The following is a 16911-nucleotide window of genomic DNA, read 5'->3' on the forward strand; positions in this document are numbered from 1 at the left end:
ACAGAAGAAACAGAAATTATAAATGAACTCAGTTTTCTTAAAAAAACGTTTATCAACAATGGCTTCTCTCCAAAGAAGATTGACAAATTTCTTTCCCCCAGGCACTCAACTACTGCTGAAGATCCCCCTCTCCCAAGAGCCTTCATCTCCTTACCTTACATCAGCTCTCTTTCACCAAAACTGGCTAACATTCTCAAGAAATTTAACTTCAAAACGTGCTACACTACGCTTCCAAAACTTCGTTCATTACTTTGCCAATATAAACAGAAACATCTTCCTACTCAGTTTCCAGGAGTCTACAAGATTTTATGTGATTGCGGAAAGCCATATTATGGACAGACTGCTAAATCCATCCTTCTACGTTTGGATGAACACCGTAGAGATATCTCCTATAACAGGACTAGAGCTAGCGCTCTCTCTAGCCACGTTCTCTTTTCTGCTAACTCAGACGAAGGCCGCCAGCACATTGTAAACTGGACTCAAACTGCTAATATCCATGTGTGCTACGATGAACTGGAAAGAAAGATTGTTGAATCAAGAGAAATTTCTCTAGATTCCTCTCATATCAATAACAGCCTAAGTTACAATCTCTCGGACGCACACGTTGCTTCTGTTCAGTACTGGCGCACTCGCGACAGCGCGTAGTATTCGTTTGTATGGAACTCATACTTGCATTTTTTCAAACATGCTACTGTTTTTCACTTGTTCTGTTAGTACAATGTTAAGTCTCTGTAGTTTTTTATATACTTCTTTGAGTATGATACCTGATGATGTTCTTGTAACGAAACTAGTAAACTAGTAGTATATTGTTAAATATATCTTGCCATATTTTCTCTCGGTAATAGTCATTAAACTTATTTTATAATATTCCAACCGAGTTAAAATGAATTGTCAAAATATATATATATATATATATATATATATATATATATATATATATATATATATATATATATATATATATATATATATATATATACTGTATATATATATATCAGGTTCTAATCATGCCAGGAATCGGAAAAAAGTGGTGAAAACTGATATCCATGTAATTAATTATTTTAGAAAATTGTCTAATGCTACCTATTGATTTTGTTTGAGTTATCTGTAAACATTTCGTTCACATACCCGAAAACCCAAACTGTTAGTATTTGGTGATTTTACAGAGAGACAGAAGATTATTTAACCCAAAAACATGACTTAAATTCTTAAAAGTTTGGTATAGAAAAAATGTTTCTACTCTGCAGATAACACAAATACAAATTTTGCCTTTCTCCACACATGGCAAGATAAAAACACATCAACAGTATATCCACCAGCATGCAAAAATGTGTCTCCATGAGTCATCTGCATGAAAGTTTTATTTTGAAGGAAACGGTCAGGGTAGGGTAAACAGTACTATAAGGAAAAACAGTCGAGTCAAGTGACTTTGGACTTAAGGCAATCATTCATTCACTGGAGCGATTGCATTGTGTTGTGATGTTTTGTGTTCAGTAATGTAAAAATAATGGGTGAGGCACAAAATTCTTTGAGAGTTTCTTTGTGTAAAGTACTAATTATTTGGAATTTGTAACAGAAAGTTAACATAAAATATAAGACCAGAGCTAATAATCACTGAAATAATAATAAATAGCTATTCTTTTTTGTGGTGGCATATGAAGTAGTGTAAGAATAATGAAGAAAAACGAATATTAAAAATCTACAGTGGTTGAAAAATACGAATTTTCAGTTATCATTGGTATCACTGATGTGCAATTTCATTGTAATAAGTCTTCAACTTTATTTCCTAAAGAAATTTGCATTTGTGATGAAATTATTGTAAGATATGGCTTGAAAAATTCACCATGTAGTTGGAAAGAATTACTTGAAAGAGATAAAAAACAGAATTCTTGGTTAATAAAATGTAACCGTCAGCTGAACTGGGAAATTGGTTCACTATCTCTGGACAAACTAAGAAATTAGATAATAGAATCAACATGCAAATATCAAATATTGCTCGTCAAAGGAAGTAAAAAATCAAAAACATTAACGATTTAATGGGGAGACCAGCTGTAGATTTAAATGATCTGATTTGCCATAAACATGAAAAAATTCCTTGTACTTTTATATGTTTTTGGAAATATAACGAAATATTTTGTGCTTATAACAATGCTCAAAGATATATATATATTGGTTTAAAAAAAATACAAATGTAACCCTTAATTTTACTACAGTCACAAATTACTGCAATCACAAATAAATAAGATTTCAGATCAGAGTTCACATTGTTGAAAACCAAATGAAGGCAATTTCGCAACCATGGGAACCTTTGAACAGCAGCGCAAATTTAATAATAAGAGGAATAAGGAACAAAAAATACCAGGGCTGTTCAATAAGTAATAAGACTAATTTTACTGTGGCGAAACCACTCATCACAATATTAATTTCTGTTGAATAAAGAAAGGTTGTTGTATGTATTAACAACAGAGGTTGATAGATGTTGTGTACGGGCTGATGTGCCAGAGTGTCACGTGATTAAACACAACTGCTCATCGGGACCAGTCTTCGAAATGGAAGCGTCCTTGGAACAGCGTTATGCGATTAAATTTTGTATGCGTTTGCAAAAATTGGCATCGGACACTTTTAACATGATACGCAAAGCTTTCCACGATGAAGCAATGTCGAGGGCAAGTGTTTTTCGCTGGCATAAAACTTTAAAGGAAGGAAGGGAAAATGTGGAAGAATTTGAACGTTAGGGAAGACCTTCAACGTCCATCACAGAGACAATGATCAACACAGCAGCGATTATCATCAAGCACGTCAAAAGGAAGCGCCCATTGCTGAAGAATGGCTTCTTATTGCATCACAATAATGCAAGGTTGTGTAGTGGTGACCACATATTGCTGGTTGTGTAGTGGACGTTTTTCAGAAGAACAACACAGATATCCTACCAAACCCTCCATACAGGCAATTTATTGCTGTTTCCTCAGCTCAAGAAACCACTAAGAGGCCGCCATTTCGAAAGCAACAAAGCATGTGTAAAAGCTGCAGAGGCGGTTTTCACTTTATTTATTTTCTGTATGGTAGATTTAGTAGATACAATTTGTAAATAATATTTCAGTCAAATAAAATGTCTAAATTTAAATGAACAACTGGGTGTCACTGATGTGTTATGCAAATTTAAGTTAGAACATACATACATATATATATATATATATATTTATTTATTTATTTGAACTCACAGTGAATTCGCAGACAATTTATTTATTTATTTATTTTGTTCAGTTATTCTGGGTAGAATATGCAGTTAAACTGAATTTTAAAAATAAAATAGGGAAAAAGAATCAATCAGTTAGAAGGAAAAAAATTATGAGTGCCAATACCAAATCTTAGTACAAACTCTCGCACTTCATTGTGAAATTAACAGAATAGAATACTGGTGACAAAAATACGGAATTCTGAAGGATAATCTTTGGAATTAAGTTGAAATTATAGTACCAACCCTAATATTCAGTTGAAATAAGAATAAATAATTATTTATTTGTGTTGGAAAAAATACCTAATATAATAAATGTGTTAAAATATATATGAATATTCCTTTTGTGAAATAAATGCCAGGCTGAGAGGACAACAGTCAATTGGGACTAATGGAAATGATTCAAACAAGAATGTTGATGGTAAATTGCTGCCTCTCCTGTAAAACCATTGTTCAGCTTGTTTTGAAATGTTACATGGAGAAAATCACGTGAATTTCACATACATAGCTAATCATACACTCTGAACATCAATGCTAATGTTAAATAAGATGAGTAAGAATAAAAGAAAAGAAAAGTGTCTTTTTCACTTTACAGTGGAACCTCAGTTGTCGAACGCCTCTCATCTTGAACAAATCGGTTCCCGAACATATTTTCCAAACCAGAAACGCATCGATTTCCGAACAGAATCTCTTTTCCCAAACAGGCAAACCGGCAACGCAACTTCGTGATCCCCAGGCTTAGATGTACGGCAGGAGAGCGTCACTTTCGACACCTGCTCGAATTTGCAGTGCCTTTTCTTGATTTCTTCGTGTTTTGCTGGTTTTTTTTAATAAATTATTATTAAATAAGTCACCAATACTCAAAACTAAAGCGGGGCACAAGGTAGCTGATGTTGCAAAAGAAGTGAAAGCTCGTACTATACAAAGATCGCAGAAGTTCTTACGATTTAAGAAGTGGAAAAATTGTTGCTGATTTGGATAAACGAGAAACAGTTAGCTGGTGATAGTGTTTCTTAGGCAGTAAATTGTGAAAAAGAGAGGCAATTACACGATGACCTGTTAAAAAACCCTGGTACGAGTGGTGTTAATAGTAAGGCTTGGATAACCAGGCAATGTTTTATTCAGTGGATCCATGAAGTCCTTGCCCCCAAGTGTGAGAAAATACCTTCGAGATAAAAGAATTGCTATTAAAATGCCTTCCCGTGATGGAAAAGTCTTCTGTTCACCCTCCAGGCTTGGGGGACGAGTTGGTGGAGAAGTTTGATTTTTATCACAGTGAAGTTCCTGTCCCCTAACATGACTCCTCTAATCCAATCGATGAACCAGCAGGCAATTCGAAATATAAGAACGTATACCAGAGCACTGTTTCAAAGGTGTTTTGAAGTGACCACTGACACAAAATTACCACTCAGAGAATTCTGGAAAAATCACTTCAATATCCTCCATTGCTTAATATTCTTGACAAAACCTGGGTGCAAGTGACTTACAGGACCATAAACTCGGCCTGGAGGAAATTGTGGCCAGACTGTGTAGCACACAGACAGAGACATTGAGGGCTTTGATACTGAGTATGTTGCTGTTGTTGATAATGTTGTGTCTCTGGGCAAAAGCATTGGCTTGAAAGTTGTCAATGCTGATGTAGAGGACCACTGGAATGAGCTCACCACCGAAGAACTAGAACATATTCAGAAGGAGCAGCAAGAGACAATGGTTAAAGAAATTCTGAAGACAGAGGAAGGAATGGGTGATTCCTATTTCTTTGATCAAAGAACTAGGAATCATCCATTCCTTCCTCTGTCTTCAGAATTTCTGGGGGAGGTGAAAGTTTTGTGGAAAGAGATCACGCTTTTTCATCTATATTTTATCTATTCATTGTGTTTATTCTTTTTATGTAAGATTTTATGCATGAAGTACTGTTATAAAGATTTAAATAAGCAATCATTTGGGGTTCAGGAATGGATTATTCCATTTTACATTAATTCTTATGGGAAAATGGTTTCAGTTTTCAAACACATCGGTTTCCGAACAGCCTTTAGGAACGAATTATGTTCAACAACCAAGGTCCCACTGTATTTAATTTTTGTGTGTTAGATTCAGAAATACAATATTGTAAATAATATTTCAGTCAAATAAAAGAAAAAATAGAAATGAACAAAGTATACTACAGAGCTAATATTAATTTGAAATATAAGAAAACGCTAACTAGGAGTTCCAACTAAACACACGATGTCTCAGCTTGGCACAACAAAATTGCGACCAGAAATGTTATCTTAAAGATAACACAAATGAAAAATATACAGTATGGAAAAATAAATTCACACACAATTTATTGATTTATTTTGTTCAGTAATAATAGTCATGAAAAAACAGCAAATAATAGTCATGAAAAACACACGCTGAGTTTACACTCACCTCCGTGGGGAAAAAAAGAAACATAGCATAATCCCAATGTGAATGAAATTAGCAAAGGATACCAGACAGAAAATCTAAGGGAACAAAAGTCAACTAAGCTTTTCAGGTTATTTATAGAAATTTCGTTCTTTCAAACCTTCTCTTTTGTGTGTGTTGTGCTGTGGATATATAGTTATAATTCAACTATTTTGAAATATCTATTGCCGATCAGAAGATCCATTCTGGAGAGAATGTAAATTAATCTAAATAATCATTAGAATTTTTCTAGATTACATAGAAAACTTCTTGTAATCCATTAAAATCTCCGTTTATTTTTATTTTTAAATGCGCCAGAATCTCGACTCTAAACTAAGAAATCCCATACTCTTCTATCTAGAAGAAAACTGCATGTGTGTGTGTGTTTGAGGGAGGGGACACCAATGATAGTTGTAATTAATTATTTGGAAAAGGTCTAAATACTCCCGCTATCTCGATTCTAAACTAAGAATTCCCATACTCATTTATTGACAAGAAACACGTACGTGTGTGTTTGAGAGTAGGATACTAATGATAGCATTTAATTAATTATCCAGAAAAGGTCTAAAGGCTTCTGCCATCTCTTCAATCTAAATTAACATTCCCATACTCAATAACTGTAATGAAAGACCATGAACCCATATTGGAAAATTCGTACTGCCAACTATAGACAAGCTAAAACACAATGTGACATCAATGGCAGATGGGGCCCTTCCAGCGAAATTCCAAGATATCTTATCTCTAACTATCATACGTGAACAAAAACACACTACGTGATGTCAGTGAGACATATGTTCTGCAGAAAATTCCAAACTCATAACGTCACGATTCCTTATCTCTAACAAAAAACCCACAATTCCATATGCGAACCAAACACACTACAGGATGTCACTGACAGATGTGCACCCCAGCAAAATTCTAAACATTCCATACTCTGTCTTATCTCTAAACATAACCCACAATCCCATACACAAACCATTTACTTATCTACATCTCATAACAACACATATCCATGACCCTGACATCACTTCCCTCACCCTACCCCTATTTGGTTTAAAGTGTCCCACCAATCAAGGCACGAATCCTTATCTACTAATATATCTTCTTTTTCCATTCAAATCAATAACGTCACTTATTTACAACTGACAAATTATGTCACTTATCCATATCTCATAACAACACACATCCAGGACACTGACGTCGCTTCCCCCATTCGCACTACTACTATTTGGTTTAAACTGTCCCACCAATCACGACGCGAGTCCTTATTTCTAACCATCACCCGCAATTCCATATGCAAACCAAAATACACGACCTGACATCAATGACACATGTGCCCCCAGGGAACTTCCAAACATTCCAAACTCATGACGTCACCCACTGCATGTCACGATTCCTTATCTTATCTTTATCTTGATCTGGTTCAAAGTAGCCCCACTGCTACTAACCTTATACTAAATGCATTTTACTTACAGAAACAATGAAAATCAGTTGATTGAGTATGTTGTTATTCTCATGAAAATTTAAATGAAGTCATCGTACTTAGAAAATGTAAGTGTAGAAAGAGATCATTTTCCTCATAAAAACATTACATATATATGGATATGTTGTATAACCATTTTTATTATCATTGCAAAATTAATATTGTTAAAGGAAGATTCTGTTACATTTGATTCTCTCAGTAAGAAATTGCTGAGTGAAAAAAATGATACTTTTACTGAACGAAGAAAGAAGTGGAGATGAGAGATAAATGAGATAATTACCAAGTCAAGATAATGTAAGATAATTTATTCCGTCACTATAATTAAAGAAAAGACCATTCAAAACTGAACGTGAAAATACTCTCCTGAAATCAAAGTTTCAAAACTCAAGGCTTTACTTTAAGCCAACCTGTAATCAGCATGGACAAAAGATAGGAAGTAGGTTACAATTCCATTAAATAAGCTTGAAAATTCATGAAGACACTCAGACACAAATAATGTAAGAAAGCTTCCAAATGAGAAACTTGAAAATAAAATTATTTTGATCTGCGCTTTCAGGAAAATATTGAAACAAAAAATAAAGCAATTCTTATATCATTTCCGGTATAAAAAACGACTTACAGACTATTAATTATAGGAAAAGATTATTTTTAGCTTAAAAAGAGATCATTTTGGTTTAGTTTATGGTATTGTTTATACGAAGGGGTAAAATTGAGTCTGAAACAGGTGACTAATGCTGTGCCACAAGGGTCAGTGCTAGGATCATTGTTGTTTAATTTTGTACATAAATGATATTGAAAATAACCTGAAAGGAAATATTCAGGTGTTTGCTGATGATGAGAAATTAGGTAGAGTAATAGTAAATGAAGACGATGTGGCGTGTTTGCAGAACGATTTAAATGAGCTGTCAGTATGGGTAAAAGTTAATGGGTATCAGTTTAATTTGGAGAAATGTAGGGTTATGAATTTTCGAATAAAGAGATTACAAGCCGTTTCTCACTTTGATGGCATTGTACTCCAGGAAATAGACGAAGCTGGAAATTTTGGGGTGGTGGTAAGAGAGTTAAAGTTTAGAGGACATATTGCTAGGGTAGCTTATATGATTACTTGGCTATTGAAGAACACCTAGTAGAGATAAGCAAGTTGATATTCTCTTTATAAGTCCTTGATACGCCCACATCTAGATTAGTGTGCCCAAGTCTGGTCCCTTGGGTCTTATCCTTGTTGATTCATAATAATAATTTATCAGTAGCAATTTTCAGTTTTCTAAATATTGTTCTAATATTGTAGCACTTAATACAATCAAGCATATCTTAATATTACTGTTCTGTTTGTGTTATATTTTACTTTTTCTCGAAGATAAGAACGGAATCAAAGATTTAGTTCTAATACCATTAGCTAATAAGACTGACATCTTTAGCTTTCAGTGCTGCAGATTTTGATTAAATGTATTATCTTATGAAGTATTGCTAGTTCATCTCAAACTCGCCCATAGGACTTCCCTATAAATGCTATCATGTGCATTTCTAAAGTCTATAAATAAAATATCGACCTGCAGATAATATTCCCATTTTTTCCAGTATCAGTCTAAGCATAAATATTTGGTCAACTGTTGATTTATTTCTTCGGAATCTTGCTTGATATTCACCAATGTTTTCTTCAGCATATGTAAGATTCCTTATTATTATAATATTAGATAAAAGTTTGTAGACTTCTGACAGTAGCGATATTCCCTTTTTAATAGTGGAATGATTAGTGATTATTTCCATTTTGTGGGTATCTCTTCTTTTTTCCATATTAAATTTATCAGCTTATCTATATGAATACTGAATTCAATTCTACCATATTTGATAGGTTCGGATACTATTCCATCAGTACCTGGTACCCCACTGTCTTTGATTTGTTTTATGCTCTCCTCTACTTCAGCTACTGAAGGTTTAAATATTTCCAAGTATGATAATCCTGTAAGATAATTTTTCTGCTTAAATGACGCATCATTCATTAGAATTTAGGAGTTTATTAAAGTACTCTCTCACCTTCTTACTATTTCATCTTTAATGTTTGTCAATTGCTATTGTTGATTATTGTTATTTTTCAATGTGGGCCTTTTTTGGTTTTCCATTTCATGGAAATTTTTCTAGGCTTAATTATTGTTAAGTGTTTCTGGATTTCTTCAATCTGTTCACGTAAAAAAACTTCTTGTCTTTTGTCTTGTTATTTTATTGGCTTCCCTGCTGTTATCTTTATATCTCAGAGCGGCATGCATATCAGCATTTTGGTTATTAAGTCAGTGGTGTATCTTTTTTTCTTTACTGCCAATTCACATTCTTCATTGAAACATTTTTACGCTGTAATTAACTTTGAGTTCCAAATGATTCTACTTTTATGCTGTTTTTAATAAGATTCCAGATGTTTTGAATATTTTCATTCTCTTCTGGTTGCATATTTTTCAACTTCTGTTTTAATTCACACTCATATTTTCTTTTCTTTTCTGTAATATCTCGTTTGTTAATATTGTATCTTAATTGATTTGCATGTGTTGATAAATATTTACTGTTTATTTTAATCTTAAGAATATCACCAATTAGAAAATGGACACTATCACACTCACCTCCTCTGAAGCTCCGGACATTCTGAATGCAATTCCTATGACCTTCACAGATTATGATATGGTCTGTTTGATTGAATGTATGCCCATAGGAGATTTCCATGTTTGTTAAATTCCTGAATATGGCCAAATTAATTAATCTTTCTCCATTAATATCTGAGTCTTCATGAAAGATTTGGTTTTCAAAATTATTTTATAAATTTCTTCTTTTACAATTTTTGCTTCCAAATCTCCTAATAAAAGGGATATTTCCTATCGTGTACTTTTTTCTAGGATTAGTTTCTGTACCTTAGTAAAGGTAATCTCCAAACATTAACTTGCAGTCTTAGTTTGCTTTTTCGTTCATTAAAAGCTTCAAATTCGATCAGAGATGGCCACAATTTTTTTCCTAATGATGAATCCTATTGAAATCTATGTTTATCAGAGTTGTTTTCACCATAAAGTAGAAAAAGGTTCTATTTCTTCAAATTACCTTCTTCTGTCCCTCATGTCTCTTGTATTGATACTATATCCATTTTATATTTATTTAATTCATGTATAATTTCTTGAAATGCTTCATCTTTGTACACCCTTTTCACATTCCAAGAACCGATCGGAAAACTGTTATTCTAAGACTTCGGTCGATATCCATTTAAATCCATCCAGTGAAGAGTACTTGGTATTTGATTCGTGACTAGCTGATTTCTCACGAAGGGGGTTGTCGGCCCCATACTCAACTAACAACCGGGAGGGTCAGGGTGAGTCTCTTCGTGTGACCAACGTCACGTATGACTTATTCATTTTAGGAGGACATGCTAGCACATTCCAATGATCTTACAGATATAACTGTAAGATCATTGGAATGTGCAAAACCCCCTGTCACGACAAGGTAAAGATACCATTGGGGAGGTGCTTTCCTCCTTCATTACTAAATTAATTTAATAATCTTCGTAAAGTATCTTAATTTACTGCTAGTAGAATTATATTCATTGTCATATCCTCTTAATCTTAATTTGTCATTTTTATTCGAATCCTCACTTTCCCATTCTGTTTACTTCTTTTATTATTTCATCCATAAGGTGAGTGTGAATGAGTTGCCTTCTCTAATCCCTTTGGTTATTATAATATTTCAGTACCTTCTTGTTCTCTACAATTATTACAGAAACCGTAACAATGCGTATATATTTTTAATGAATTCCTAATTTGCTTTAGCATTTTACTTAATTTTATTGTAGCCCAAATATTTCAACTTCAGCTAAATAAATAAAGTACATACAAAGAGGTTTATTGTATTGAAACGGTTTTTTATTGTGATTTCTCTAATACTTACGTTGATATAAATATTGTACCCATTTCTGCTCTGTATTTTTAGGAATTCTCATTGCTTATTAGATAAGTCAATTAGTTATTTTTATATGTTTCTAGTATTACTGCTCATAATTTTAATGTTTTTTTTATAATTACTGCTTTGTAAGTTTTTTTTGTATTTGTATGTTTTATTTACTTATTTTTTTTTTACTTATTTTATTGGTAGGATGGTCTTGTGTAACTGCCCGTTACTTGCATAATAGTGTGAAATTAAAAATAAATTAATATAAAACGAATCAAGTTAATTATAGAGGCGTTTCTTAGCAATGAAATATTTTCTTTATAAATCGTTTTAGCTTCGATATAAATCTAATAGATGGCGCTGTGTCTTTTAAAACTAAGGAATACAGTTATTGAAACTGGGAGCTGTTTGTGACATCATCATGTTAGTTTTGCTTCCGTAATGCATTTACGTGTAGATGGCGCTAATGAAATTTATTATGGAGACATTCGTTTCATTCGAAATGGAGTTAACTTATAGATGGCGCTTCTTACATCTGTTGAGGTCATATTCGTTTCAGAATTAGCACGTGTTTTACTGGTAGGTTAGGTTTTGGCTTCGAAATGACGTTTATCTGTACAAGGCGTTCATTGGATATACTGTCGAATTGACGTTTGCTTAACATGGCGCTAGTTACAACTGTTGTGGCACGTTAGTTTCAGGATTATCACTCTTGCATCTTGGTTTCTTTTTTTTTTCCGTTTCGAAATGGCGCTGTATAGAGGTCGTTCTTTGGATATTAGTACTGTACTTTCGAAATGACGTATTACGTGTAGAAGGCGCTCTTGAGGAAGATAATAAGTTTGCTACAACATTGGATGTGTCAGCTGTGTACTCAGGATTTAATCTTGAGGACGGAGAGGGGGGAGAGTTGAGTAGACGATTTGAGAATACACACTACGCATTGTATGCGACCTATGACTGAGCATTTGCAGTGATCGCCAATACATGATACCGTGATCTCCTCTGGCCCTGCTCAGGCAAACGAAGTAGCGCTCGTTCCGCAGAGCATTACTTCGTCCCCCTTGTGTTCACAGCGGCCGTGAATCCCGAGGGCTATAGGAGTATTCCCACCTTATATGACCGCTAATTCATAAGTAGTATAGAAATAGAAGACACGACACAACATAAATAAAAAAAAATTAATTTTCATTAGGAAAAAGTTTCTGGAAAATTTTCTAGTGTTTTTTTTTTTTCCTTTTCTTTTTGGGGGGACAGGACCCCCTTGGGTGCCTGGGGCGTCTCCAGTGAGTCATGTAGAAAATTGTTTAGTTTTTGTTTTCAAAATAACATTTGCTCATAGCGTTTTAGGGGAGATTGATTACTAATTATATGAAGAGCCAAAGGCTTCAATTTGGCGACGTAAAATTAACACAGCTCCTAGTAGCTGGGTTTCACATTATGAGTAAATACCAAGAACAGTGATTGGCACTTGCTCCACCCTTACTATGAATTGCTCCATGTTGCACTACCATATGGACTATCCAGGTATTTGCTTACGCTTGGAATCGCCGAACTTTATATAGTTTCTATATTCGGCATGAAATTCTTTCAGTTTCTTATTCGGCTATGAAACAATATGGGATGTAATATCTCTTAACTTAAATAAGTGATTGATTAGTTTTACACGAAAAGTGGGTGTTTTGAAAATGTGTGTTTATTGAGGTGCATATTTCAAACATGCCTTTGTGCAGAATGTGAAAACGATATTTAATTTTTTTAAATAAAAGAAACTGTCGAAAATGTTAAATAGGCATCTTGAATAAAGTGAACATTGCTTTGCGATAAAGAGGGAATAGCCAATCATTTAAAGAGAGAGAGAGTATGTTCAATAATAATTTAGCTTTGTTCTATGTTAAAAGTTCTAGAATTTTTAACGAGGTTATGCTTAATACAAAATAAGATATATCTTCTTTTTTTATTTTTTTTCATTTTTAATACTGTTGAGACACAAAAAGCAGTGAAAGATTATTGGCTGTTACAAGGGATCAGGAGTAAAAGAACTGACACTTGTGCATGATTTTCAAGTCTTATTCTTGATCCTTACAAATTACAAGCTTCACGAATTGGTAACAATATTTAAATTATGATACAAGAACAGAGCCTCCGTAACTCAGTCGGTATAGATGAACACCTAGGTTCGATTCCCATCTATGACGTGAGGAACCTTTATCTGATCTTTTTCGACTCAAGCTAAGTTATCCGGTCTCATACGGTGGTAGAGGGTTTTTTCGCGTTGTTACTCTGATTTTTTATCCCTTAAAACAGCAAACCGATCCCGTGAACACACACACACGGCTAAAGTCATAAAATATACTACCGCAAGGGAGACAACTGGAAACCACCTTGCTCATAATCATCTTCCTGGCATGGTAGCATAAAGCGACCCCTGCCAACCGTACAGCTGCGGGAAAAGGATACGAGAACAAGTCGTCCAGCGTGCGTACTATATTACGTGTCTCGGTCGCAACTATACAGTAGGATGAAACACTATTACAGATCAGAGAAGTGGGAATAGAAGTTTAACTAAATTCTTTAAAAAAAATTATAGACAATTAAGATTAGGAGGGTGGCTTGGGCTTCACACGATTAGACAATAGATAATCAAATTTGAAAGTGTTGTAATGTAGCTTCTTGATATGGTTCAACTGAATTCTGTGTCGATGACATAAGAACCAAGCCCGAACCTTCGGATTCCAGAAATCTTATATAATCTTGATGTTCTTGAATTCTAATAGTAACAGAGGGGCAAGTCTGTGCTAAGTGGCGAAGATGATGACATGAGTATTTAAATAAATGTTCATTTATTTATTTAGTTTTGAGTACCTGTCTACTGACACAATGGCACACTCTCACTATTATTACTGTAAGATTCATTAAAGTTATTTTATCAAAATAACTTTAATGAATGTTGAGTACCTTAACATCCATACACCCGCACACCAAAAGCGCTAATTAAATGTATTCAACATAGCATCGGTTAATGCTAGGATCAGAAATAAGCACATTCAATGCCGGCACCACATTTTTCCAATGAGAGTTGAGGCAAGTAGCAATGCACTTTCCTTCTTTCATTTAGTATATTCACGAAAGACTTAGAAAGGATTTTCTTACCAGGACAGTTAATTTACTTAGCTTATTATCACAGATCCTGAGAAATACTTCCTTGCTTGATTCTAGCTTTCTCCTTTTGGTCACATCAGTACGATGGAATCCTGGTTTATCGTAATGGCTCGACTGGTTCGAGAACACAAGGCTTTTTTCTCTAAATTGACGATCCTTCAGGCTTTCTAGGCAATCCTTGCCTTTCCTTACATCCTTTGCTATTATTGAACGAGAATTAGGAATCTGGATATGAACAAAATCCTAAAAGTTAAGTGAAAAACCAGACAGCTTCCCTGTCCCTTCTGTCCTGTTGTAATTCGCTGCAATCTCTTTTTCTTCCCGCCAAAAACCGGTTCACGCTGGCTTCGTTGCATCGTATAGTAACTCGCGCCGAAATGTGCACTGGCGGATAACTTCTTAACTACATGTAGAGCTTAATTCTGTTATGCTATGTCTTTCGCAATGGTTTCCATATGCGGATTAATACAATCTCCGTGCACTGTTTACATAATATATACATACTCTATAAGAAAAGGCGTTAGCTGATTTTTTTTTCCTATAAGGAAATAGTACAGGAAAATAACTAATAACTATTAGAATATATAATTATTTTATAACTATGGAATAAACAACGGTAAATAATTAATTCACTATTTATCTGATGAGCAAACTTAGCTCAGGGAATGACAGATTATGTTAAATCCTGAATGAAGTATTAATAATTTATAATTCTCTTCATTCAAAATTTAACAGATTCATTCCGATAACCTTTTTCTGTCAGCTTAAAAGTAGAATTATGTTCTCCATGGCAGGTGTCTAGCCTGATGATGGATAGTTCAGTGATAGGGCTCCTACTTAAGGCTTCTGAACTAGCCTTCTTCCAAATTTAAACCCATAGAGGTATAGGGTATATTGAAGGGGAAATAGTAGATTATAGTAGAATAGAGTAGAGTTATAGTAAAGGTTTATAGAGGGGGACATAGTTATAAGGCCTGATAAAGAAAGAACCCATGGTCTTCGAGTACTCTAATAGCATAAGGATCATAAAATAAGAAGTTATATCTGATATATCTGATAAAGCCTTATAGGAAAGATTAAATGAGTGGATCTTCCTCAAAGTAGAAGAAGAAGAGAATAGATCCAGCTAGGGGACTATGGGAGTGGCACTTCCCTTTCAATCAGGATGACTTGCCCTGTTGGTCCACGAGTTAGATGTATACACACACGCACACATACATAAATGGTGGGCTCCCCTATCTGCTACTCAGGGGACGCGCTTTCTAGGGGTTACAGGGTTCCCCGAAAGACATTACTTGACTAAAGTAAATAATATATCAAAAGGAAATCAGCAAATAATGGCGATCATTTATTATTACTTTGTTTATTATTTTGGGGTAAATATTAATAGCTAATTATTCATTATGACCAGAAGATTTATTTTCTTTAGCAATAATAAATTGATTACATAAAATAAAATAAATTCTGCACATATTTTTCAGATAAAAAGCTCCGGATTTTTTAATGGCTGAGTCATATTCCAATTCAGATGATAATAAACCTACAAAATTTAATGTCACAAATGAAGGCGATCAACCTGGAACTAGCAGAATGGTAAGGGTTGCACTGAAGTGTGAAAGAATGCTGAAATATAATTGGATTTCTTAATTTTCATAATTACTTTAAAGAACTACTTAAATCATAACTACTCTTGAAGCAGAAATTACTGATGAGCTATTAATAACATTATAACTAGGATTTGAAAGCGAGAATTATTTATTATATATCTTTACAGGATCACGATAAATCTTCCACTGAAGAAGAAGAAGAAGATGTTGGACCTCAGTCCCAGGAGCGCGTAGAGGTTATAAATAACCTCTTGAAAAATGTTGATCTAAATTCTCTTGATACTAAACTGAAAGTTAGTATTAGGTTAAGCTACTTCTTTTTTTTTTTTAATTCAAATTTTCTTCCATGCAAGGTCTATGGTCACCAACTGGTTTCTGTTTCTCTTTAACCCTAGCCCCACAGAGCACTAATCCTTTGAAACTGAAGTTGAGGATCATGTCTGCCAGTTTCACCTTTAATGTTGCTGTCTCCATTCCAAACACATTACTTAATACTTTATTTAAATTTTATATCGAGTTTATCATACATGCAATTCAATATTTTTTAAACGACGCTTTCTTTAATTTAGTCATATTTATTAATTGTTCAGCTTTCCATTACTGTGTAGAAAATCAATTTACGTGGAAGAGCTAATATGTCTTGACTTCAATGTCTTGGTTAATGATATTAATCTATCTTGTTCGTGCTTAAACAGATGGATTAATGCTGATAATTTTTCCCCATAGTTAAGGATAAATCATTTTTGTGTACATCTGTGCTTGGTCATAATATCTTTTGCATGTAAATTTTATCTAATATATCCGAGTCACTCATTAACAATATGCTCATTCTAAAATATTATTTTTAAAAATTCAATATACTCTTTTATTTCATCAATCATAGGAACATCTTGCTTTTTGCTTGAAAGAAATTATGGAGTGTCCTTTCTGCAAGGCAAAGTTATTTAAAATGGATGTAAGGAAACATTTTACAGATTTATGTCCTGAATTGCTGACGGAATGCCAATTTTGTAATCTAACCCGTCCAAATAAAAAAACTGCAGTAAGTATTATTTAGGTAAATTCAAAACATTAATTCAATG

At 33.9% G+C, this 16911-nt stretch overlaps 1 protein-coding gene across 1 annotated transcript in view; it reads left to right on the forward strand.

The window, feature by feature from the left end:
* LOC150106073 (uncharacterized) overlaps window positions 1–16911 on the forward strand; it is a 158417-nt gene that overhangs the window by 23061 nt on the left and 118445 nt on the right. Inside the window, exons 2-4 of the mRNA XM_090394622.1 lie at window positions 15704–15815; window positions 15997–16122; window positions 16713–16871. Of these exons, the coding sequence (XP_090250748.1) occupies window positions 15726–15815; window positions 15997–16122; window positions 16713–16871 (375 nt within the window). The 5' untranslated portion in view covers window positions 15704–15725. The remainder of the gene's footprint in view (window positions 1–15703; window positions 15816–15996; window positions 16123–16712; window positions 16872–16911) is intronic.

The sequence above is a fragment of the Typopeltis vanoorti genome, chromosome 6 (genome assembly GCF_054136105.1).
Source record: "Typopeltis vanoorti isolate ZY-2024b chromosome 6, IOZ_Tvanoo_1.0, whole genome shotgun sequence".
NCBI lineage: Eukaryota > Metazoa > Arthropoda > Arachnida > Uropygi > Thelyphonidae > Typopeltis > Typopeltis vanoorti.